Genomic DNA, 25,811 nt, shown 5'->3' with positions numbered 1-25,811 from the left:
GACAAGTTCCTTAAAAATTGGTGCAAGCAGCCATTCATTATTTACCTACATCACCTGATAATATTCAGCTAGGTTGCGCAGTGGTTAGAATGGTGAGCCTGTAGTCAGAAAGACTCATTTTCCTAGGTTAAAATCTAACCTCAGACTTAAAAGCTGTAAGTCCCTGTGCAAGTCACTTAACTTTGCCTGCCTCAGTTTCCTCATCTATAAAATGAGTTCTTTCTAGTATCTTTGCTAAGAAAACCCCAGATATTTTTTCTTTCCCCCTAGTTCTAATTCCTCTTTCACAATATGACTAATATGTAAATATGTTAAACAGGAATGTACATGTACAACTTTCACCCGACTTTTTCCATTGCTAAGGGAAGATAAATTTGCAAATGAATGAATGTTGGAAAAACTACCACTTCATGTAATTGGAAAAATTAAGATAAAATTTCAATTAAAAAAATGTTTAAAAAAAATTTTTTAAAAGAAAAGAAAACCCCAGATGGTGAACACGACCATGACCACCACCACCACCACCATCAACAACAACAGCATCAATGATTAGGTACTAACCCAGTGAGGCTAGAAGTAGATGAGAATTAAAAGAAAATGAAGGGGCCAAATATGGTCATTGGTCAACTAACTCATTTAACAATTCAATTTTAAAAAATATGTCTATTAATCAAAGCACTGTCTCAGGCTCAAATCTGAAAATTTTTGTAACATTCATTATTGGTATTATTCAGTTATGCTATTCTCTGATGATATTACATGCTTCTGGGTTATCATAGAATAATGTGTACTTTTAATAAAATAACTGGCATTTTTGTAGTACTTTAAAGTTTACAAAGAACTTTATACATATATTGTTTCATATAAACCCTCTTAAACTCAGGTCTACCTACCTCCATATAAAGTATCTAATAGATATCTCTAATTGTTAGGAAATTCAACAAGCCTAGAAAGATTGGGAAATTCTATCAAGTCTAAACACCTGTCTGTAATTTCCATTGTTTCTAGTTCTGCTCTGGGAGCTAATTCCTTTTCTATGTGACAGAGCTGGTAGGACTCAGAGATAGCTATCACATCCTTCCTAAATCTTCTCTTCAGGCTAAACATCCCCATGAGTTTCAGATGACCCTCATAGCATATGATCTTTAGGCCCTTTACTCTCCTAATTGTCTCCTTTGGGCATTCTCCAATTTAACAGTTGATGTTTGTCTTTTGTTCTCAAAGAAAACCATAACATCATGGAGATGATGCCATGACAACTACATGATTTGGATTTGAGTGCTAAGTCACCTGTCTCACTTTTTCCTCCAGAACCATCTGGGTCCATATGGTCAGATCTGGATCAGACAGTCAGGCTTAAGTGACTTGCCCAGGTGTCTTAGGCTGGACTTGAACGCAGGTCCTTGACACCAGGGCCAGTGCTTTATCCACTTTGCCACCTAGCTGCCCCAATTAAATAGTATCATTCTCTAAATGGTAGCCCCCATAACTAAATGCAAAGCTATTTGTCAGATAAAATCTGTCCAAATTATGGGATTGTACCTTCTTAATCCTAAAAAGAAATTATTCCTGTTGTATGTAGGCCACTATCAGATTAGCTTTTTTTTTAGCTGCTATGTCACATTCTTGATTCATGATAATGTTTACACCAAACACTTCCAGATAGTTTTCAAATAAAATGTTATCTAGCCATACCTCCTCCATCTTGCAGTTTTGGAGTTAATTTTTTTTGGAGTCATATAAAAATACATTTCTAGTACTACTATTTCTCACTTTTGAGTTTTGGTTTGTATGAAATGCACAGTTTTTCCTAATATATAACAATTTATTTCCCTTTTATTCAGTCTTTAATAACTCTCTGTGAAGATGATAACCAAGCCCAGGAAATCATTAAGAAGCTGGAGAAGAGTTTAAAGTTTCTTATCCAGTGTACAACAAGAGTGGCTAGCAAGGCAGAAATGCTGGGAGCCATTAATCAGGTAACTCTAAATTATTCACTTTGCAAGTGGTATAAATTAAAAGCTTTGGGTTCCCAAGTTACTAGATTACCTGAATTCTCAGTCACCCAAATTAGAAACTTAAAAAATTTCTATTTGGACAAATCTATAAGAATTTTTCTTGTCTAAATTATACTGTACTGGATTTGAAGGACTAATTTTCAGAGGCTGAAGAAATTCTCCTCCTCTGCCTGTTGCTTCAGCACCCAATAGTAAATGCTTAGAAAAGTGAATTGTCCAATGTAGTAAACATGCAAGTACACCATGGTGGAGGAAGTACAACCCAAAGCACAACTCTTGGATGCAAACAAGGTTGTAGAAAAATAAAATATCATTGACTGCATCTCAAGTAATGAGGGAATGGAAACTTCAAGAAGTACCTCAAGTGCTTTCAGAGAAGGAGCATGTTCTGCAGCTGTAGGATCTCTGGTCACACCTAGCAAAAGGTTCAGTTAATCCACTTTTAGACAGAAGCAGCTTTGGCTCTGATGTGTATAATCAGGCTCCAGTTAACATGTTTCTCTGCCCCTGAGACCTGAAGGCAAAGATTGACTGGGGCAGGGTCTCTGGGTTCAGTTTTGGCTATCTGAGAGTTCTAGGTCTTTATTATTACACAATCACATGGGTCTGGATGAATCTTCTTATCTACTCTACCGAACCAGAACAATTAGACCCTCCCTTCTGAAGGTTTGTGGAGGATCATTATCTGGGTATTCCCAACTCTGGAGTAGAGAATGCAAAAGAAAACAAAGAAGCTATTAAACATTCTCAGAAGTCAGGAAAAATCTCCTTTTAGATTTGCATGTGTTTACAGAATGTTGGAATATCTAATACAACAATACAGAACTTGAAATTTCCTTTAAAAATGATGTTTTTGCAGCCACACAGAACACATCTTCTGGGTTTGTGCTTAGTATTAGTTTTACTTCACACAACAGCTTTATTATTATATACTTATATACTTATATCTACATCTATCTCGCTACATACATATATGTGCATATATATGTATATATATATATATATATACTTTATGTATATAAAATTGCAGTTTTGGGAAAGCAGGTCAGGCAATAGAAGTACAAATGGTTTTTCTTAGTTGAATAGAAGTGATTTAAATAGGATACTCGGATTTTCAAGCAATCAGTGAATAAACTCTTTTTTGAGTACAAACTAAGCATAATGATTAAAAAAAAAGGCAGTTCCAGCTCTCAAGGAGTTTACATTCTAAGAAATGAAGAAAACACATAAAAAGAAAACAAAGAGAACAAGGGGAAGAGGAGAAAAAAGCACCTGGTATTGTACCATAGTAGAAAAAGTTGAAAGAGTCATCTACTCAGATGAGGAGAGCATTTCCAACAGTGTGAATTCCAGGGTTGGAAAGAAGCAGGAATTTCTGGTTAGGGATTCCACTGAATAAGTCCAACCTCCATGAGGGCTTGATCCACTCACTTTGTTTCATGCCCAAGCAAAATAAGAATCTACATTCCATCTAAAAATTCAGATGTTATTAAAAAATAAGAGTTGTGATTCCTATAAAGGTAATGGTCCCATGTAGCCTCTAGAAGCAAGAAAAGCTTTTATATTTATAAAGGAAAGAATGGGACCTGCAGTTATAAATACTAAATTGCAACTTATTTTTAAATGTGCACCATGAGATGGGTTAATGAAATCATAAAAATTGTTGGCCAAGATTTTCTTAAGAAATCTAGCCCTTATTTCTGTTTATTTTTTTAATTTCTTTAGTTGTTACTCTAATAGCTACAGTAACATGTAATAAACTTTCATATTCCCATAAAAATATTGTTGGCCAAATGGCCATCCAAAGCATATATTACCTTTCAAACATTTTTTGAGTGCCTACTATGAATGAGGCTGTGGAGGTTGTGTGAATGAGACACAATTTCTTACTCCAACTCTATCTCTAAAGAAACCCTCTCTCTTTTTTTAAGAGAGAGAGAGATAAGACAATATAAAAATGATTATAATATATAACAGTATATAATATAACAGATAGAGTATTAGACTTTTTTAATATCTAACTTTTAAAAAATTAAATTTTATTTTTTCTAGTCAATGAAAACCTTCCTATACACATACCTCAATTGAGAAAGAAAACAATATATATGAAATAATATATAAACAAATAATCATAAATGTTTTATATATAGTCAAGTAAAATAACATATTTGCTTGTCCAGAAAAATGCCTCAAAGATGGGTAGCATGTTTCATCATGAACCTCTAGAATGGTAGCTGGTTATGACATTGTTCAACATAATTAAACCTTTCAAAGTTTCTTGTCTGTACAATATTATTGTTATTGCGTAAAATGTTCTGTGGTTCTGCTGACTTCCCTCAGTACCAGTTTATGCAAGTTTTCTCTGCACTTATCACCTTAATCATTTCTTATAGCACAATAGTATTCTATGCCATTCATATATAGCATATCCAGCCATTCCCCAATTGATGGGGATTTTTTTTAATTTTAATTAATGGAAATTAAATTGATTTCTAATTCTTTGAAACTACAAAAAGAACTGCTATAAATGTCTGCACTTTCTTTTGAGTTTGTTTTGCTTCTTCATTAAAACTATCAATTGTCATTTCCCTTTCTCCCTTCCCCCTTCTAATCTGTTTTCCTGTTCAATGCAATGTGTTTCTGTACCAAATTGTGTGTGAGTATTCTTCCTTTTGACCACTTCAGTTCTCTGTTTTTATACACTTATTTTGTGAACCCATTTTATGCAAAATTATTTTCACATCCTTCCCCCACCCCCACTTAGGGTATTCCTGCACTACTCACATTCTGTTCTTCTTTCCAGATTACCATCATTTAAAAAAAAAAACCTAACAGGACCTCTTCCAGGTCATTTCTTCTCCTGACTAAATATAGCCTGCTCTCTTTTTTTTTTTCTGTTTTTCCTTTTTTTTGGTTTTTGCAAGGCAATGGGGTTAAGGGACTTGCCCAAGGTCACCCAGCTAGGTAATTATTAAATGTCTGAAGCTAAATTTGAACTCAGGTCCTTCAGATTCCAGGGCAGGTGCTCTATCCACTGTACCACCTAGCCGCCAACCAGGTAATTTCTCATTAGATTTCCTCTATGGTTTTGGATTCAGGTTCTGAAGAGACATGTATCAACTCTCCATAGAAGAAGGAAAACATTTTATCTTTTTCTAGTCACTATGATTATTTGCTCATCTTTATTTTTTTATGTAAAATTTTCTTGACTCCTATGTTTTCACTTTAAAGTTTATCATCTGGAATTCTTAGAAGTCCTCTATTTCATAAAAAGTCAATTTTTTTCCTCTGAAGAATTATAGTCAGTTTTTTCTGGATAAGTTGTTATTCCTTTTCCTTCTGGAACATCATATTCCAAACTCTCTGCTTCTTCATAGCTGTGGTTGCTTGATTGTGTTTTATTCTAACCATAGGAGGAACCATAGCTCTTCAGTATCTGAATTCTTTCTTTCTTCCTACTTGTATTATTTTTTTTCTTTGACCTGGAAACTCTGGATTTGGATCATAATTTTCCTGGACATTTCATTTGAGACTTTCTTTCAGATGACTGGTAGATTCTTTCTATTTCCACTTTATCTTTTTTTAAGATATTGATTTTTAAATGAAATCTGTCTTTCAAGATTTTAAGAGATCTGGCAGTATTCTTTTATGATTTCTTGAAATATGATTTCTAGGGGTTTGGGGGTTTTTGTTTTAGGTTTTTGCAAGGCAAATGGGGTTAAGTGGCTTGCCCAAGGCACACAGCTAGGTAATTATTAAGCGTCTGAGACCAAATTTGAACCCAGGTACTCATGACTCCAGGGCCGGTGCTTTATCCACTACGCCACCTAGCTTCCCCTTAGGTTTATTTTTTTTTAATCATGGTTTACAGGGTAGCGCAATGATTTTGAAATTCTCTCTTCTCAAGTATGTTTTCTAGGTCAGCTGCCAAGTCTCTCCCTCTCATATTTGTCCCCTTCTCTACATTCTCATAATCACAAACCTAATTTTGGTCCTTAGCACTTTTCATCAACTTCCTTAGTTTCTTTGTTTCTAACTTCTCCTTTCAGTTGTTAAAAGAATAACAAATCCCAGTAATTCCATACAGCTGCCAAAATAATCTTGCTGAATCACAAATAGGATCATATAACTGCCTTATTCACAGTCAGGTTAAATGCAAACTCAGCCTTTCATCTGAAGCCTCTACACTCTATCTTTCCACCTGAATTTCAATTTATTTCTTTGGTCTGTATTCCAGACAATGTATTTCTAGCTATTCCCTGAATTCTAAATTCAATCTTTGCATTTGCTCAAGGTATTCCCTCCTCCCCCACCCCACCTTCTTCCACCCCACCCCCACCCCGGAATACTCCACCTAATTTCGGCCATATAACATACCCAACTTTAAGGTGTTTCTTCCTTTGATAACCCTTCTCTGATCTATTCATTCTCGTTCATTAATTCTCTCTCTCTCTCTCTCTCCCTCGCTCCCTCTCTCCCTCTAAATGTATTTGCATACCTTTGTCCATATTGTATCCTACCAGTAGACTAAGTTTCTTGAATCTGTAATTTCATTTACTCTGTGTTCCCATTAGCTTGTACATAGTAAATTTATAATAAATATTGGTTGAATTGTTAAGGTAAATATGGAACAAGAATAGAGAATTTATCTGTATTTTAATTGCTCTTGTAGTTCAGGACCTTTTCTATAGTTAATGGTCTAGACCAGAGACAAGGAACTTCCAGTTCTGGAGGTGTATTGGTCTAGTGTTGACAAGGCAAACTGCAGGCAGAACTCGAAATTCAATAAACCTAGTAGCTTCTTAGGGGTGAATTAATTGACTAAATAAATATAGCCCCACGAATGATATTGTAAATATCCAAATGGCCCTTGGCAGAGAAAAGGTTCCCTAGTCTAGGGTGCTGAGAAGTAAAAGGTCACACAATTAGTATCAGAGGAAGGACTTGAATGCAGGTCTTCCCCGTCCCAAGAATGGTGTTCTAGTCATCATTTAATTCTGTCTCTGAATATAGAATATATTTATTAGGAATGTGGAATTCATAATAATTTTTTTTTTCATTTTAGTGTTGATTGAAAGAATACAGATATACAAGATGAAAAATTATACCATAGGAAACAGAGGACTAGTAGAAGGGCAGGTTAGAGATGATGTATATAGGGGGAGATAACAATAGAAAGAAGCTAGAACTTAACAGAGCTGAAGTTAGAGGATAGGAGGGGCATAGCATGGGAGAAAACAAGTTTACTGAGTGGGAAAAGTTTTTTCTTTTTTTTTTCAATTAAGTAAAACAGTAAGTAAAAACTCAATTGGAACCAAAATTTATTGACCCTGGTGCTGGGTCCTGGATGCTCATTTTTTTTAAGGTTTTTTGGGTTTGGGGTTTTTTTGCAGGGCAATGGGGTTAAGTGGCTTCCCCAAGGCCACACCAGCTAGGTAATTATTAAGTGTCTGAGGTCAAATTTGAACTCAGGTACTCCTGACTCCAGGGTCACTGCTCTATCCACTGAGCCACCTAGCCACCCCATGGATGCTCATTTTTGATAATTTATACTTAATGACAGAATTCTACAAAATACAGTAATTACTAAAAGGGGAAAGAAACTATTAATTAGTATCTTTAGTTTCCTTCTTTTGCCCAGTGTCTGGATAAGTTGTTTCCCTGTTCAATCTCTCAGAAAAGAATTGTAACATTCAGAGGCTGAGTCAATAAGTTGAAATATCAAAGTCTTCTGCATCAAAGAACACTGAATATGGAAACTGAAGAAGAGGACCAGCTCTTCTGTTTACTAGGCTTTTTGTTGTTGACAACTTTGGAGACGCCTCAGCTCTAGGATTCAATTCCTTCATCTATAAAATGAGGGGATTAGATTTAGTGACTTCTAAGAGCCTTCCTTCTTAAAAGATAGGATAGTCTAAAAGTTAAAACCATAATAAGACTTTTGGGCCCCCTTTTTGTAGTTGAAGGTCTCAGATAAATTTTCTGGACTAAAATTAGAAATTAGAAAACTTGGATTGAAATCTTTGTTCTACTACTTACTAATCTCTACTAACCTGGACAAGGTTCTTAGCTTTAATTTCCTTATCTATTAAATGGACATAATATATCCACTGTCTACCTCATAAAGTTGTGAAGAAAATGCTTTCAGAAGTTTAGGAATTATTGATATTTTTGTATTTTAGTTGACTTAAATGAAAAATGATTTAGTATTTTTTTTCATTTTGACTTCTTACATAGCCTCCTCCCCCATTTAGCCTCACAAAAAGGAACTTTTAAAATATATTTTTCCCTATCAGGAAAGCCGAGTCAGTAAAGCAGTGGAAGTAATGATTCAGCATGTTGAAAACTTGAAGCGAATGTATGCCAAAGAACATGCAGAATTAGAAGAGCTGAAACAAGCTCTCCTTCAGAATGAAAGGCCTTTCAGCACCCTCGAAGATGAAGGTAATCAAGAAAGCTTTAAAATTTCCGCACTTTTATTTTTCTTAACAGTGGGCATTCATTCTCCTGTAATATGTTTGGAATAAGAATTCATGTTGGAGACTTTATTGATAAAATATCTTGCTTCTGAAGCCCTGTTATTTTTTCTTTTTTTTTTTGGAAAGATTTTGAGTTTTACAATTTTTCCCCCATTCTAGGTTCCTTCCCCCCACCCTACCCCCACAGAACACATTCTGATAGTCTTTACATTGTTTCCATGGTATACATTGATTTCAGTTGAATGTGGCAAGAGAGAAATCACATCCTTAAGGAAGAAAAATAAAATATGAGACAGTAAAATTACATAATAAGATAATGGGTTTTTTTTTCCTAATTTGAAGGTAATATTCTTTAGTCTTTCTTCAAAGTCCACAATTCTTTCTCTTGGATACAGATAATATTCTGCATTGCGGACAGCCCAAAATTGTCCCTGGTTGTTGCACCGATGGAAAGAGCAAGTTCATCAAGGTTGATCATCACTCCCATGATGCTGTTAGGATGTACAATGTTTTTCTGGTTCTGCTCATCTCACTCAGCATCAGTTCATGCAAATCCTTCCAGGCTTCCCTGAATTCCCATCCCTTCTGGCTTTTAATAGAACAATAGTGTTCCATGACATACATATACCACAGTTTGTTAAGCCATTCCCCAATTGAAGGACATTTACTTGATTTCCATTTCTTTGCCACCACAAACAGGGCTACTATGAATATTTTTGTACAAGAGATGTTTTTACCCTTTTTCATTATCTCTTCAGGGTATAGACCCAATAGTGGTATTGCTGGATCAAAGGGTATGCACATTTTTGTTGCCCTTTGGGAATAATTCCAAATTGCTCTCCAGAAAGGTTGGATGAGTTCACAGCTCCACAAACAATGTATAAGTGTCCCAGATTTCCCCACATCCCTTCCAACTTTGATTATTGTCCTTTCTGGTCATATTGACCAGTCTAAGAGGTGTGAGGTGGTATCTCAGAGATACTTTAATTTGCATTTCTCTAATAAGTAACAATTTGGAGCAATTTTTCATATGACTATGGATTGCTTTGATTTTCTCAGCTGTAAAATTGCCTTTGTTTATCCTTTGACCATTTGTCAATTGGGGAATAGCTTGGTTTTTGAAAATTTTTTGAAAATTTTGAAAATACAGTTCTTTATTTTAGAGATGAGTCCTTTGTCAGAAATACTACTTGCAAAAATTGTTTCCCAATGTATACATTTCTTTTTATCTTGATTACAGTGGTTTTGTTGAAGCCCTGTTATTTTCATAGCCAAAATGTGCTTCTTATCAGAAAATGGAAAGGATACCCTCCCATCAGAATGGAAGGAAAATGGGCTTTCTACTGAACTTGACTGATACTGGTATTTCTTTAGGCTAGTTTTGACCTAGATTATTATACTTCTGTTTCCATGCATGTGCTAAGAGATGGAGAAGAAGAAAAAAAAATCTTGTTGTATGCGATCCTACACCATAGGATTCTTTGATTTTATACCATATGACCAGGTGGACATATACCCACTTCAGCACAACAAGCTAAAGAGACTGGGGTTCAAGGATGGGAGTGGGTGGAATGTGAACACAGGGCAGATTTGACAGAGAGCTATCAATCCTTAATATATGCCATTTTATTAGGATATACGTGAAATTAGGCACTGGTTGTTTTGTTATTTTAAAATAAAACCAAATGGATAAAATTGTATTGGATAGATATATGATACTTTCCACTGATCAAATTTTAAGTTTTATTTTTAATAGATATCATGAGTAATCCTAATGGAATCTGTTTGAATTATCCACTAATTTTTAAGAAATTATCACAAATGACAGCTTTGATTTGTAAATGTCAGTGAAATGCTACAAAGACACTGATGTTCAGGAGAACCTTAAGATACTAACATTTGTTTTTATTTTCGCTTCCAAATTTCCTTCCCTCCTTTACCCCCTGCCTCACCCATTGAAAAGGCAAGAAACACAATACCCATTATACTATGAAGCTGAGCAAAGTATTTCCACATTAGCCATGTTACAAAAACAATCAATTGTCCTTTAAGTTCATCAGTTCTCTAATTAAGAAATAAAAAGTACTTTACATAATGAGCCCTTTGGAGTTGTGGATCATTTTATTTATCAAAATTTACTAAGTCTTTCTCTGTTGATTATCTTTACAATACAAATTTATCTTTTTCTATTATTAAGAGAATTATTCTCCTGATTCTGCTCACTTCACTTTGCATCAGTCCATTAAGTCTAACTAGGTTTTTCTAAAATCTATGTATCCCCTGTAGCTTGTATATAGTATATTTATAATAAATATTTGTTGAATTAAGGTAAATATGGAATAGCAATAGAGAATGGACCTGTGATTTGATTGCCATAGTAGTTCAGCTTATAATGAAGTAGTTTTTTTGGCCATTTATCAAATGATGAAAGAATCCAGTTTAAAAAAAGGAATAGTACTTGTTTTTCTAAATTTGACTTGGCTCTCATATATTTGATAACAAAAACCTTTATCAGAGAAACTTGTGGTAAAATTTTTCCTCTATTTTCCTTCTCTTCTAATTTTGGCTGCAATGGTTTTGTTGGTACAAAAACTTTCTAAATTTCTGTAAATGAAATCCAATTTGCCTCCTGTGAACCACCCTATCTTTTGTCATGAACTCTTTCCCTCTCTATAGATCTGACAATTAGTGTCTTCCATTCCCTGAATTTGCTTATAATAGCATCCTTTATGTGTAAATCAGGGACCCATTTTGAGCTTATCTTAGTGTAAGATGTTTCTGAAAAAAACGACTAGTTTCTGTCAGTCTGTTCCAATTTTTCAGAATTTTTTGTCAAATTGTGAGTTTCTACCCCAGTAGCTTGGGGCTTTGGGTTTTATCAAACACTAGATCATCTTGGTCATTTATTTCTATACATAGTGTGCTGTTATAACCCATTTCATTGATCAACCTGTTTCTTATCTAGTGCCAGATTACCACTTTGTTAATATTGTTTGAAATGTGTTACTATTGGGTTGCCTTCATTTTTTTTAAAAATTGATTTTCTTGAACTTTTATTCCTCTAGATAAATTATTTTTTCTATATCTATAAAATAGACCCTGAATAAGCAAATTAAGATAATATTGTCATTTTTATTATATCAAGTTAGCCTATTGATGAGCAATTACTATTTCTCAGATTGTTTAGATCTGCTTTTATTTGTTTGAAGAATATTTTATAATTGTATTCATATAGTTTTTATTTTATACTGTCTGCAGTTATTTTAAATGGAATTTCACTTTCTATGTCTTCCTGCTTAGTTTTGTGGGTAATATATAAAAATACTAATGATTTGTGTAGATTTCTTCTATATCCCGCAAATTTGCTCAGGTTGTTGTTTTAGCCAGTTTTTAGTTGACTCTGGGATTCTTTAATTATATACTCATATCATCTGCAGAAAGTATTAGGGTTATTTCTTTATTTCCTATGGTTTTTCCCTTCAATTTATTTTTCCTGTTTCATTGCTATAGGGCACATTTCTAGTATAATAATGGTGATAATTGACATTCTTATTTCCCTTCAGAACTTACAGTTTATCTCCATTTCAGATAATGCTTGCTCTTGGTTTAAGTATATATTGCTTATTTTCAGAAAAGTTCCATTTATTCCTATGCCTTCTAGTGTTTTTAATAGGAATGAGTGTTGTATTTGACAAAAGCATTTTCTGCATACATCGAGTTAATCATATGATTTTTGTTCTTGTTTTTGGGATGGGCAATCATGCTTGTAGTTTTCCTAATAATAAACCAACTTCGTATTTCTGGAATAAATTCAACATAGTCAGAGCATATGAATTTAATTTTATTTAAAAATTTTACATCAATATTCACTAAGGAAATTGTCTATAGTTTTCTTTTTTATCATAGGCATATTTTTTCTTTCTCTCTTTGTTCTGATGATTTGATTGTACATGGTTAATTTTATCAGCTCTCATATCAGGAACCATCATTTAGATGCCCAAAACTGCAGAATGATGTGTTTAATTTTCAAGCTTCATATGCCTCTGACAGAGATCCTGAGGCAGTGCTTTTAGAATGACTCCTGCCTCTAAAAATCCTCTTTATTCTTTATCCCTTTCTGTGTATTCCTGTCTGGCCTCAAAAGAATTAAGATAGCATGCATATACATATAGATAATAGATAGATAGATAGATAGATAGATAGATAGATAGATAGATAGATAGATAGATAGATAATTTTATATATACATGAAGCAGATCTCTACAGTGACCATTGCATTCCTTTTTGTATAGTGGTGTGTGGTAAGAAAGGAGACTCACATTCTATATAATACCTACATGCTGAATGTAAGGACTTTATTGGCTTTATTGAAGGTGTCAGGCAAGTCCCTGGTCAGAGAAGCCACAGTGAAGTTTCTCAGGATCAATAAATTGATGTACCCTGGGATTCAATATAAGAAAATGATAGATCCCTCATTACATCCAGTGATGATATAGACATGTTCAGAGAATGTGTCAGCCTCAAGGAATAGAGAAAAGATTTCTATCCAGTTGCAGCAGAAAATCATTTGGATTGCAGAGCAACTAAAACTATACAGTTGGATTCTCTAGGATACACCCACATCTTCCTCTTGCACCCTGGATTCATAGCCCTAAGGCCAGAATCTCTCTGATGGTTTATGCTAAAATGAAGCAGCCACAGAGAACACAACTCCAAATATTGTTTGTTGGGAGAGGCAGGAAGCTTATTGTAAGACAATCTATGCAGAGCAACAAGAAAACAGATATTGAGAAACTGGTTATTGACTTTAGCTATGGGATGTCTTAGTACTTCACAGAGACCCACAGAACCAGAGCTCTCAGCATAAAGAAAATAACTGTAGATGCCTGAGCCAACCCAAAAGCTCAATAAAATCCAAAAATATAGTGATCTTGGAAAAAGCAACAATCTCTCTCCTACCTTGAATACTCAACTACCGACTCTACACAATGCTCTGCATCTTTTTATGCTTTTCTTGAATCTGTCAGATTTTCTATTCATAGGTCTGGTTTTTTTGGTTGTTTTTTTTAATCAGGAATATTTGAAAGCTAATTAAATTTATAATTTCCACTTTTAGGATTATGCTCAATTTTACTGGGTAGGTTATTCTTGGTTGTAATTCTAGCTCTTTTATCTTCTGATATATCATATTCCAAGACTTCCATTTCTTTCACATAGAAGCTAAATCTTGTGTGATCTGAACTATAGCTCCATGGAATTTGAATGGTTCCTTTCTGGCGAGTTATATTTATTTCCTCCTTGATCTGGTAACTCTGGAATTTGACTATGATATTTATGGGAATTTTCATTTTAGGATCTTTCAAAGGTGATGAACTCTCTGATTCTAGGTTAAGAGAGCAGTTGGCCTTTATGATTTATTTAAATATGTTTAAGGGTTTTTTTGTCTGTTTTTCTACATTTGTTTCTGAAGTTTTATGCCCTATTACCTGGCTAATTTTTGTGAAAGTGCTCTCAACATGAGAAAAAAGTGTATTCTTATCTATTCTTATTCAATATTCTCTAGAAATATCTAAATTTTCTAAAACTCATATCATTTTCATATCATTAATTTCATATCATTACTATCATTAAAATTTCATATCATTAATTTTTTATGTTTGGATTTATCTCAGATAGATAAAATGAGGTGCCCCACTAGTGTAGTTTTAGTGTCTGTTTCTTCTAATAATTCATTTAACTTTTCCTTGAAGAATTGTTTTTTTTTTTTCTTGTTGTAGTCATTTCAGTTGGGTCCAACTCATTTGGGTTTTTTCTCTAGTTCAGTTTACATCTGAGGAAACTGAGACAAACAGGGTTAAATTAAATGACTTGACCGAGTCACACAGATAAGTATCTGAGACCATATTTGAACTCAGGAAGATGAGTCTTCCTAATTCTAATTTTCAACATCTCAAAGCTGCCATTGTCCATAGTGAATTTTAACAAAATGCAATTATCCTTTATCTTTTTAATTAGGTTTATTTTTTTTGTCTTGTCTGAGATCATGATTGCTACACCTGACTTTCACTTAGCTGAAGCAAAACAGATTCTACTCCAGCCCCTTATTTAAATTTTTAAATTTTATTTAAGGCAACAGGGTTAAAGCAAAAAGCAACTTGCCCATGGTCACACAGTGTCTAAGGCTGGATTTGAACTCAGGTCCACCTGACTCCAGGACCAATGTTCTATCTGCTAGGCCGCCTACTATTAATGGAGTGCTTTTCATATGGTTGATATAGCTCTCTGTTCTTTTTTTGGGGAACTGCCTATTTGACTTTTTATCTAGTTAAAAGTTACTGTTTTCATATATTTGTATCAGTTTGTTATCTGTCTTTGACATGAGACTTTTATCAGAGAAACTGGCTACAATGATTTGTTTCCTTTCTTTTTTTTCTTCATTGCAGAAAAAAATCAATATTATATAATCAAAACTCCTTATATTTTCAATTTTTGGTCAAAAACTCTATTCATAATTATTAATTGTATCACCATGCTCCTCTATAATATAACCTTTTATATTTAGGTATTATATCTATTTGGAACTTTTTAGTGTGTATATGAGATATTTATCTAAATCTAATTTCTGCTTTCCAATTTCCCAGAAATTTTTATCTAATATAACTTTTACTCCATGAGTTGAAGTCCCTAGATTTGTTGATTTTGAGTTTTGGTGCATTTATCACCTTTTACATTTTTTAACCAGTACTTTGCAGTAACTTTTGAGCTCTGGTCCTGCTAATCCCACCTGATTTTTCCATTTTCATCCTATTAATTTCTTTAAAATTCTCAACCAGTTAAATTTTCTTATTCTTCAGTAGCTTGATTCATCTTGTTGCTGAATTTGTAAATTAATTTTCATAGTAATTTCATTTTTATTACTTTAGTGTGACCACAAGAGCAATTCATCTCTCTTTACTCATTTGTCTATATTTTTGTAAAGGACAATTTGTAGTTATATTCAAATCATTTTTGCATCTTATTAGCTGTACTGCTAGATATTTTCAAACACTTGGCTGTAATTTCAAATAGAATTTTTTTCTGTCATTTCTCAATGCACTTAAGGTAGAAAATTTTTAAATGTCATTAAATGATTACAATAAATTTTTAGACTTTTTTTAACTTTCTGAATGAATTCATTTATTCCTTTTTTAAGAGTTGACATTTGAACCTACTAGAGCTAGTCAATTGTTAGTCAAATTTGAAAACATTAATGTAAACTGTATATATAACTTCCATTAATGTATGTGTCCTTTTCCCTTCAGATGACATTCAAACTAAAAAGCGTTCAGCATCTCTAAATTCTAAGGTAATTAAAGCTGTATGGAATTTCAGAGTTTATGGGATGTATTTATTCCACAGGATCTGAATTGCATAAAATTATACACTATTTGAGTTTTAAAATTAGAGGAGACTTTGGAGGTCATATAGTTTAATTTTACCAAACATGAAACTACTGAGGGCCAGAAAAATTCATTAGTTTGCCTGAGGTCATACATCTATTTTGTGGTAATGCCAGATCTAGTGTTTAGATCTTCCAATACCTGGTCTGTTGCTCTTTTCAATATACTCTGGTGCTAAAAAAAATTATGGAGTATTTACTCATTTTAAAAAGTATTCATAATAAGATTATATTAATAAATTCATACCTATTTCATGTATCTTAATACATAGAAGTCTGGGTTTTGGTAATTTTGTGAGGCAATGGGGTTAAGTGACTTGTCCAAGGTCACTTGGTAGTTAGGTAGTTATTAAGTATCTGAATATGGATTTGAACTCAGGTTCCCCTGATTTCAGGGTGGGTGTTCTCTCCACTGTGCCATCTAGTTGCCCTATAGTTAATACTTTACAGGAGATTATCCCCTTTGGAAAATATGAATCTAAACATTTTAGTTACCTAGAAATCTGAAAACATTTCAGAATTTTTTTCTTATAACTAGAATTTTTTTTCATAGATTAAATTTTTTTCAAAAAACCAGGGTAACATAGAAAATAAATATCAACCTTATAAAATCTTAATATATTTCTATTTACCTAAAAACTATTATTTTCAAAATTGAATGTTTCTAAGAGCAGCTAAGTGGCACAGTGAATAGAACACCAGTCCTGCAGTCAGAATTATCTGAGTTCAAATACAGCCTCAGACACTCAATAATTACCTAGCTGTGTGACCATGGGCAAGTCACTTAACCCCACTGTCTTTCCAAAACAAACCTAAAAAAAATTGAATGTTTCTTTTTTAAACTATGTGGTTTTGAAACATAATAAAAACAAAAAAATTTAAATGAAAATAAATGATTAAGTTCATTTCTTTAATTCTTTTTTAATATTGTGATTATCCCCCCAAAATGTTTAATTCATAATTTTGGAAATTTTACTGTTTATTTACATTGGCAAAAAAACAAACAAACCTGTATTTGGGATGGGGGCAATCATTCCCTTTTTCCTTTGTTAAATTTAATTGAATATTAAAAGTGGACTTTAAAGGCCTGTTGAAAGCTACACATCTCCTTCTGTTCCCTAGTCTCTTCTCTAAATGGTTTGCAACCATCAGAATACTTCTGGATATTAACTCAAATTCCCTACTGCTCTGGACCTTCTTTTATAATTTTGTAGAGATAACTTAGTGTAATGGAACAAGTCCTGGACATAAAAGTCAGGAAATTTAAAATACCAGCTACAACACACATTAGTCATATAACTTGTCAGGTTAATTTACTTGAGCATCACCTTACTCAAATATAAAAATATTTCATAGAGTTAAGGGGAAAGTATTAAGTGGTTTTTATAGCATTATGTAACTTCTATTTTTTTTCCTCCAAACCCTTTTTTCTTGCTTTCTATACCTTCATGAATCTTTACCATAGAGGTTTGGTTTCTAAAATTAAAAGCTATGAAGTAGGCTCTTTCAGCCGGATCCTTCTTTCTAAACCTAGAGAATATATATACCTTATATTATCAATACTGTAATTATTCAATAATAATAATAATAGCTAGCATGTGTATGGTACATCAAGATTGAAAAGAGTTTTCTAGATATTGTCTCATTTGACACAATTGCCTAGTGACAATAGGTACTAAGTCAAAAATGTCACCTTCTCCATGAAGCCTTCCCTAATCAGAAGTTATTTACCATTCTCAGAACTTTGTGACTCTCTTATATGTTTATTCTATTTTATTTTGTATTATACTTGTTTTCATTCCCATCTAGTTAAACTCAGTGTCCTATTTCCTTCACATTATATCATTCCTGAAAACATGATGCTTAATGGTTGCTGAATTTCCTAATTAGATAAAGTTAAGAATACACACACATATAGCTTATATATAATAAATAAAAAATAACATACAAATACCACTAACCCTTAAACCAACAAAGATAGGTAGTTGAAAACTACCATTAATCCAAATTGCCCAGATTTATGACTTTATATATGTAATTGAAATAGGCTCACTGCAGAGAGCAAATGTGAAAATTTTCTTTTTGAGGCTGCTACAAAAGATCATTCCTGTCAGTATATTTTAAGTGGCCCTCTTCCAAAGGTTGTAGATGTTACAATATAAAAAGTTAGGAAGTTTGGGATTTCATTATAACCAAATATAACAGATTTTATTTTCTAGTTCAGTTTGAAATGTGATTTAGACACACACTGAAATAACTTCAGTTAATGAGAATATATTTCATTCATGCTAATAATCTCTAGAGGTCATTAAATTACATCATATACTCTTATAATTTTAATTTGTCAAAGAATGTTAATCATTTGTGCACGTGTCTGTATGTCTGCAGCCACCTTCTCTTCGAAGAGTCAGCATTGCAACCTTGCCCAGAAATTTTGGAAATACAGGATTGGTAAGAAAATTCCTCTTTTATCTCTTTCAAAAGCAAAAGTTTTCAGATAAAAAAATAGAAATTCATTAAATTCACATACTAACTTCTCTTTTAAAATTTAAAATACTGAAGATGTCAGGAATTGAAAAAAATGACCGCTTCAATAGGAGGTCAAGTAGTTGGTAAGTTTATGATTTTGCTCACTATTTGGGAAATTTATGCCTATTTTTAATTAGGTATATTTATATTTGAAATATATACTGTTATAAACTATAACATTTAACTGCTACATATTGCAAGATCAACTATTACAAAATCATGGTTTATCCATTAATAAATTCTGTCAGCTTCTCCTTTTGTTTTACATGAAACAAGAGTTGTATATTAATTTCAGTAATGTGATATGACCTGCAATTTTTTTTTAAATTCAGGCGTATTTTGGGACCAAAGCAAAGTGAACACCGTCCATCACTTCAGCACTTCAGTAGTACATATTCTTGGGCTGATGATGAGGGAGAGAAATGTGATTCAAAGTAAGTGAAACATGTTAAGATTGCTATTGAAAGTGGACAGAACCCTTCAACTTTAGAATATGTACTTTAAACTATACTGAAAAAAATTTTAAAATGAAATTATTTTAACATTAAACATTAAAAATCAAATTAAAAATCAAAATTACTATTTTCAATCATCTTGTTAGATTTATAATGCAATGTAGATTTACAGTGTGATTACATATTGTAAACAAAAGACCAAATTAATTTTGCTCCATGAGTACATTATAGGAATGCACTTGACAACTTTTTAAAATTTTTTTCTTATTTTCCTGTAAAAAAATCAACCAAAAGAAAATTTATTATAAAACCCTTCAGGGCATCTCAGACTGAAAGGAAAATGTTAAGTGCCATTGTCTACTCTATCAATATAATTCTGTGTTGCTAGACAAAGAGACTTTAAAAATTCAAATCCAAATAGATACTGCTCAATGAATATAATGAAATTATTAAATTTTTAAGAAACTCTTTAGTCTAGTGACTAGCTTAGGGAAATGACAACCTTAAGTGTATAGAATGGAGCATATAGGAATCTTCAGGCTGCTGGTCAAATCCAATCAAAAAAATAACCATTATCAATTTAACAGTTAGCATGGTTTCATGGAAAGAACACTAGATTTCAAGCCAGATGTTCTGAGTTCAAGTTCCAGTTCAAGTAACACTATTTAGGAGAGTATGGCCAAATCACTTTAATTTTATGAGCCATTGTTTTCTTGATCTGGAAAATAGGGGTAACAATAACCATATTATTTATTTCTTAGGTTTGTGAGGCAAATACTTTGCAAATCTTAAAATGCTATGTAAACATTAGATATGATTTTGATTCACTTTTTCTTTCCCAGAAGAATAATATTCACTATTATTTGTTTAAAATTAAGTGCTTATATAAAATTCTTTTTCTAGTCAAATTATTCAAAATTTTAAAAATGTTTCAAATGAATGAGGTCTTTTGCAGGGGAAAACACTTTTCTTTCAGTCTGAGTTGACCCTAAGGGATCTATAATAAAATTAAAATCAAACAAATAAACGAATAAAATTAGAAACTTGTTAGAATAATTCTAGAATCATAGTTTTCTAAAAAATATATTTAAATCACAGTCACCTGCTATAATTTAACAGTAGTTTTATTTTGTGTGATGAGTTCTTATAGGCTTAAATATTAAAATTGGTTTCTTTAAAGAGATAAAGAAGAATCAGAACCACCTGCTGAGGAAGTTTTGGAGGAACCAAGAAAGCTAAGCTTTTCTGAAAAAATGAAAAATCAGTCCAGATGGGATATTGCTTCACTGTAAGTTGTGCATTTGTTAAAAGATGTAAAGTCTGTAAATGTGTATATGAAGGTTTGGAAGAGAAGATGGAGGAGGAGAGTGTTGATCTTAATATTCTTATCCAGACAACTTTATAACATATCTCACTGTTGAAATTAATCTGGTTAGTTAGGAGAAAATTTAGCTTTGACTCACAGTCTTTTAAGTGATGTGGTGGTCAGTGGAACTGAATGATGAGGATGAGGATGATGATAGAAAATCAACTTACTCAATTTCAAATTATCAAAGGGTAAGGGGAGTGCTTGGATCTTAATGAATTAGAATTTTAGCCTAGATATATAAAATAAAATAGTAATCAGAAACAATAAAATTAAGTAAGGATGAGTATATAGGGTATGATGCTTCACTTTAATGTGGCTTAAAAAAAATCTCAAATTCTAAGTACCCTCACTTCTAAAAAGAAAATTAAGTTTTTTTAGTCTACTTCAGACATGTTAGGTTAAATATACATATATATGTATATATTCGCAAATCTTAAGGCACTATATAAATACTAATCACATAATATGGTATTAATAGTACTGCCTTTGTATTTGTAGAAGGTAGGAACCTCTTGATTTTCCTCATGAAAAAAATTCATTTCAAGTTGTTGAGGAGAGGGTAGCAAAATAATTTATAGCTAGTTGCAATGATGCAGCATTGATGTATAGAGAGTTTATAAAATATAGCAAAGATTATTTAGTATATTTAATAAATTTGGCATTAATAAATACAAATGCACAGCATAATTAGTTTCCTGTATTTGTGATTTTCTCATAGTTATAACATAGGAGCAACCTGGGCATGTGATCTCAAGACCTCCTTTCAAAAGACAAATACAACCCTCTGGATTTCTATCATTCTTATGGTACTGTTTGCAGCTTTTATGAGTTTCCTTACAGGTCGATTTTTCCAAAGGGCTGTAGATGCTGCTCCTGTAGAAAACAGGTATTCCTGGACTTCATTCCAAGAAACTTTGTGGCCTTATACCAAACTCAAACACAATGGACCCCCACCAGTATAAAGGCAACATGCAATAGCAATCACATGTTGACTTTTAAATCAGCCTGTAAATCAAGAATTTTACTCCAGAAAATTGCAGAAGAACCCCTCCCCCTTTTAGAAATGTTTTAGAAAAGACATTCTTATGTATCTGATAATTTTCTAAACTAAGCTAATGAATAGTGTTCTCTTCTCAAAGTACATAGGAAGTCTGTGATTTTTTTTAGTGAACCTTACAAAGAAAATTTATACTGTTTTATGCACTATGAAATGTCAAAGAAATAAAGAATCAGTTTTAATATGATGGTAGCTGAAATTCTCAACATGTTTAAATGTTCTATTACAGAGCATTCATTCAAAAATTAAATTTGTGTGTAAAAATGCTAAACAGATAACTTTAATGGGAAATTGAAACTATACTTCTCTTGTAATATTTAGCTGAATAAGTACCTGATTTCACTTCAAATGTACTTGATTCACCAAATTTTAACAATTATGATGCATTAAGAATAAGTTAGTACTCTAGTAGAGTGTAGAAGTTTGCATACAGAATCAATAAACAGGTGGTTTGTAGTCTGGATTTTCTCCATTCCTGTTTCACTAGTGAAATCTTTGATCATATGATACAAAGTAGAATGAAATTCAGAATCATCTTCTAATTCTTCTGAAAATTCTTCACTTAATTCAGTAATCTTGAGTTTTTGTGCTCTTTCACCATTAAACATATAATGGGACCACTCATCATCCTTAACATATTTTTTTTTGACTTCACTTGCCTACAAAAGAAGGAAAGAAAGAAAGAATTCTAAGAGTTAAAAAAACTACCATATTGTCCAATAATGGAGGGTTATGTAAGCCCATTGCTGGCACTTGTCCAATATCAAAGGGCATCAAAAATAAAAAGTGATCCCCTTTCTAACTGCCCAGTTATGAATTCTCATCTCCAAATTACTTCTACTCCTGGAGTGAATTTGATATTAGAAACATTCAGTTTGGACTAAAGCTATCGGAGCTTGATAAGACATTGAGGGGTTTTTCCAGGCAGTTCTAAAAATGAGAGAATTCTTGTTCATCCCATAATTCTCCCAGAGGAATAAATGTCACAACCATAGCTGTGATATTCATATATAAAAGGTATATAGTTTGACTCAATTCTGGAATCATGTATACATAGATACAACACACATTGTCTTTAAGTAAAATGAATTCATATCACTTGGGGAGGAGCTCTTAGTTAAAATAGCTCAGATTTTGATAAATTGAGACTATTTTAAGTTTGTGAAACTATACTCTTTAATGTGTTCACAAATATTCCTCCATCTCTGTCATTAATAAATTCCCCTTCTAGATTCTTGGCTTTTCAAAACCTTTGGCTACATGTAGGAAGGTCCGCTTCCCTTGCCTACCTCCCCATAAAAGGCTGCAGCTGCCCCCTCCTCTCATGAATCCTGATGGAATAGATTAGGAGGAAAGTCTAACAACAAACCCTTTTTATTCCCTATGGCCACTTCCAGTGATACCCTTGGTGCCATCCCTTAGCAAATTTATTTCTTTAGATATTCATTCCATCCCTGTTTATCACACTCATTCTAGAGCCTAGTGATTATAATCCATCAAGTTACTTTTCTTCTTTTCTAAAAAAAAGTTCAGCTCTTGGACCATAGTCTTTCTCTCCTCTTATCTCATACTTCATAACCTCCTCAACTCCCATTTCCTGTCTTCATGCCTCAGCTAAGAGACTGAGGTCATAAGTTAGATCCTCAATGTCATCTCCATCAATTATACTACTGAAGTTGAACTCTCAAAAGTTGCCAATGATGTCAGCTGTTAAACACATTTCATTTTTTCTCAACCTTCAAACTTTCTTTACCTTTTCTACTGCTTTAGATAGTTTCAACCATCCCTGTCCTTTGGATACTCTTTTCTCCCTGAGATTCCTCACTTCTGCTTCTCTGAGTCCTCCAGTCCTTCTTCTGGTTATCATCTATCTCCTGTCTTCTAAGTGCAGATGTCCCACAAGGTTCTGTGGTGGGTTCTCTTCTCTTGCTATATCTTATACTTAGCAATTTCATCTATTCCCATTAGTTAATTATCACCTCTCTAAAGGTGGCTCCTATATCTATATATGAAGCAGCTAGGTAGGGCATTGGATAGAGTACCTGGTCTGAAAGCAGGAAGATTCATCTTCCTGAATTCAAATGTCTCAGACACAATACCTGTATGATCCTGGACAAGTCACTTAATCCTATTTGCCTCAGTTTCCTCAAGTGTAAAATGGGCTGGAGAAAGAAATGGCAAATTACTTCCATCTTTGTCAAGAAAACCCCAAAAGCAGTCACAACCAAACAAGAAAACTATTTATCCCTAACATCTCTCCAGTCCTAAATCATTTGTCTTCTGAACATCTTTGCCTGTATGTTCCCTCAACATCTCAAATTCATTTAAAATGGAATTCATCTTCCCCCATATCCCTTCTCCACTGCTTTAAATCTTCCAAGCTTTTCTATTTCTTTTGAAACTTTCAATCTCCTCATCATCCAAGCCCATACTTGGAATGATTCCCAACACTTCTCTTTCCTTCACCTCCTATATTCAGACAGAAGCCAAGATTTCTGTATTACTTCCCTCTTTTGTCCTCTTCACTCATATAGCTACTACCCTATTTCAATCCTTTTCCTTGCCTGTGCCATTTAAGCACATCCCTAATGGTCTTTCCTCTAATTTTTCCTTTGAAGTTTGTCTATCAAAATATTCTTCCTCCACTATAAATCTAACTCTACTACTCACTCCCTTACTCAAAAACTTTTAGTTAACTCTCTTTCCTTTAGAATAAAATTCAAATACCTTAAAAAAAATTCAGATACCTTCATTGGATTTTTAAGCCCTTCCACAAGCTGGGTCTAACCTACCTTTACAGCTTTATTTCACAATAATTCCTTTCATATACTCTCCATTCAGGCAAAATGGACTCCTGACTGTTCCCCAGACTCTACATTCCATCTCTATGTTTGAACAGGTCATCTTTCCATGCCCTGAACATCCTCTCACCTCCTCTTGTCTCTTAATATGTTTTTCTTCCTTCAAGATACAGTTCAGGTGCCACCTCCTTTGTAAAGTTTTCCCAGTTTTCTTTAGTCATTAGTCCTTTCTCAAATTCCCACGTTTATCTTTATACAAGCCCATATTTTATTTTTCCTTTCCTACCATTAGAATAGCAGCTTCTTTTAAGTTAGGGACTTTTTTTCTTTGTTGTAAGGCATCTAGTCCAGTACCTTATACATTCCAGTGGCTGAATAAATGTTGAATTGCTTTTAATTAGAATTTTTTCATATTTGAAAAGGAGAAATTCACTTTATTGCTCCATTTTGTTCTAAAACAAAGGCATTATGCAATATCTTCTTATTATATTTATGGTAGATTGAATTGAAAGTATACCTTAAAAACAATTTTTTCAGGACCAGATATCTTATTCCACTTACTCCAACTGAAAGCAAAAACAGAAGCCACCAGGGCCATTTGTCGATAACAACCCACTTCTATAAATGGATTCTGCAACATAAACATAAAAGGAATTAATTATATATTATAAAAATAATAATATTATATTCATCATTTGAAAGAGAATACTTTGGGCAACCTAACTTAGATACATTTTATTATACAAATAACATATTTATGTTATAGCGCATCTACCCAAGCAGTCAATGTTTCATAATTTTCATGAATATTTAAATTCAGATAAATTGATGTTTGTAAAATGAAAGATCTTTAATATCTTTCGACTATATAGTCATTCTGTCTATACTGCAATGCCTTACTTAATGAACAGAAATGTGCTATGAACTTTACCTAAAATCACAGGATTGATGGTACTGTGTTCTGAATAGGATGATAGGATGGTAAGGTGAACAAATCCCAGTTCAAATGCAATTAAGACTCAGCTATGACTTAACAGATCAATTCTACTGAGGCATTCAGAGAACAGATAAAAAAAGTCATACAGCAAATGTTAGAGGGGAGATCTGAACTCAGAACTTTTCGCTTCCAAATTCCTTTCAATAATAATAATAGTTACTATTTATACAGAACTTTAATGCTTATGGGGACACCATATATCATTAGTATTTCCCTATTAAAGATGAGGAAATTGAGTCATAGCGGGTAAGTGACTTGTCTTATTGTTAGAGCTTTGACACAAATGTTGGTCTCTTCTAAATCCAAATCTAGTGAAATTCCCATTCACTATTACTATAACATCATCTCTATAAGCCACAATATTTAAAGCAAGCCATGGGAAAGAAAATGGATTTTTAAAATTTGTTCTCATTTTTAATAAAGGAATTTCCATCTATACTCCCATCAGTACCACTGCTGACAGAAGGAACATAGACCTGGGGCTAACAGGCATTCCAAAAGCATTTACCAAATCCATCTCTTAGAGGGCAAATATCACAGGCCACAGGTTTAAAACTGGAAGAGAGCTTAGAGGCCAGCAAATTCAATGACCTCACTTAACAGGGAGAGATGAAATGACACTCATAAAAGTGTAAGGCAAGAATGAAACTCTTCCTGACTCCAAGTCC

The 25,811-nt window shown here is 33.1% G+C and overlaps 2 protein-coding genes across 5 annotated transcripts in view; one reads left to right on the top strand and one right to left on the bottom strand.

The window, feature by feature from the left end:
- Positions 1-24,940, top strand: part of IRAG2 (inositol 1,4,5-triphosphate receptor associated 2) — a 134,194-nt gene extending 109,254 nt beyond the window's left edge. The window contains 8 exon segments of the mRNA XM_074195309.1: positions 1,845-1,979; positions 8,315-8,462; positions 15,799-15,842; positions 18,324-18,386; positions 18,498-18,547; positions 18,797-18,898; positions 20,100-20,207; positions 21,007-24,940. Coding sequence (XP_074051410.1) covers positions 1,845-1,979; positions 8,315-8,462; positions 15,799-15,842; positions 18,324-18,386; positions 18,498-18,547; positions 18,797-18,898; positions 20,100-20,207; positions 21,007-21,250 — 894 coding nt within the window. The 3' untranslated portion in view covers positions 21,251-24,940.
- Positions 19,087-25,811, bottom strand: part of DNAI7 (dynein axonemal intermediate chain 7) — a 116,671-nt gene continuing 109,946 nt past the window's right edge. For 2 of the 4 annotated variants that reach the window (XM_074194229.1, XM_074194230.1), the window contains 2 exons: positions 24,664-24,777; positions 19,087-22,004 (listed from right to left, as the gene is read on the bottom strand). In XM_074194229.1, coding sequence (XP_074050330.1) covers positions 21,732-22,004; positions 24,664-24,777 — 387 coding nt within the window. In that variant the 3' untranslated portion in view covers positions 19,087-21,731. The remainder of the gene's footprint in view (positions 22,005-24,663; positions 24,778-25,811) is intronic. The other 2 variants (XM_074194231.1, XM_074194232.1) reach the window with 2 other exon arrangements.

Source organism: Macrotis lagotis, chromosome 7, assembly GCF_037893015.1.
Source record: "Macrotis lagotis isolate mMagLag1 chromosome 7, bilby.v1.9.chrom.fasta, whole genome shotgun sequence".
In the NCBI taxonomy this organism is placed as follows: Eukaryota; Metazoa; Chordata; class Mammalia; order Peramelemorphia; family Peramelidae; genus Macrotis; species Macrotis lagotis.
This window is presented reverse-complemented; position numbering and strand designations above follow the sequence as displayed.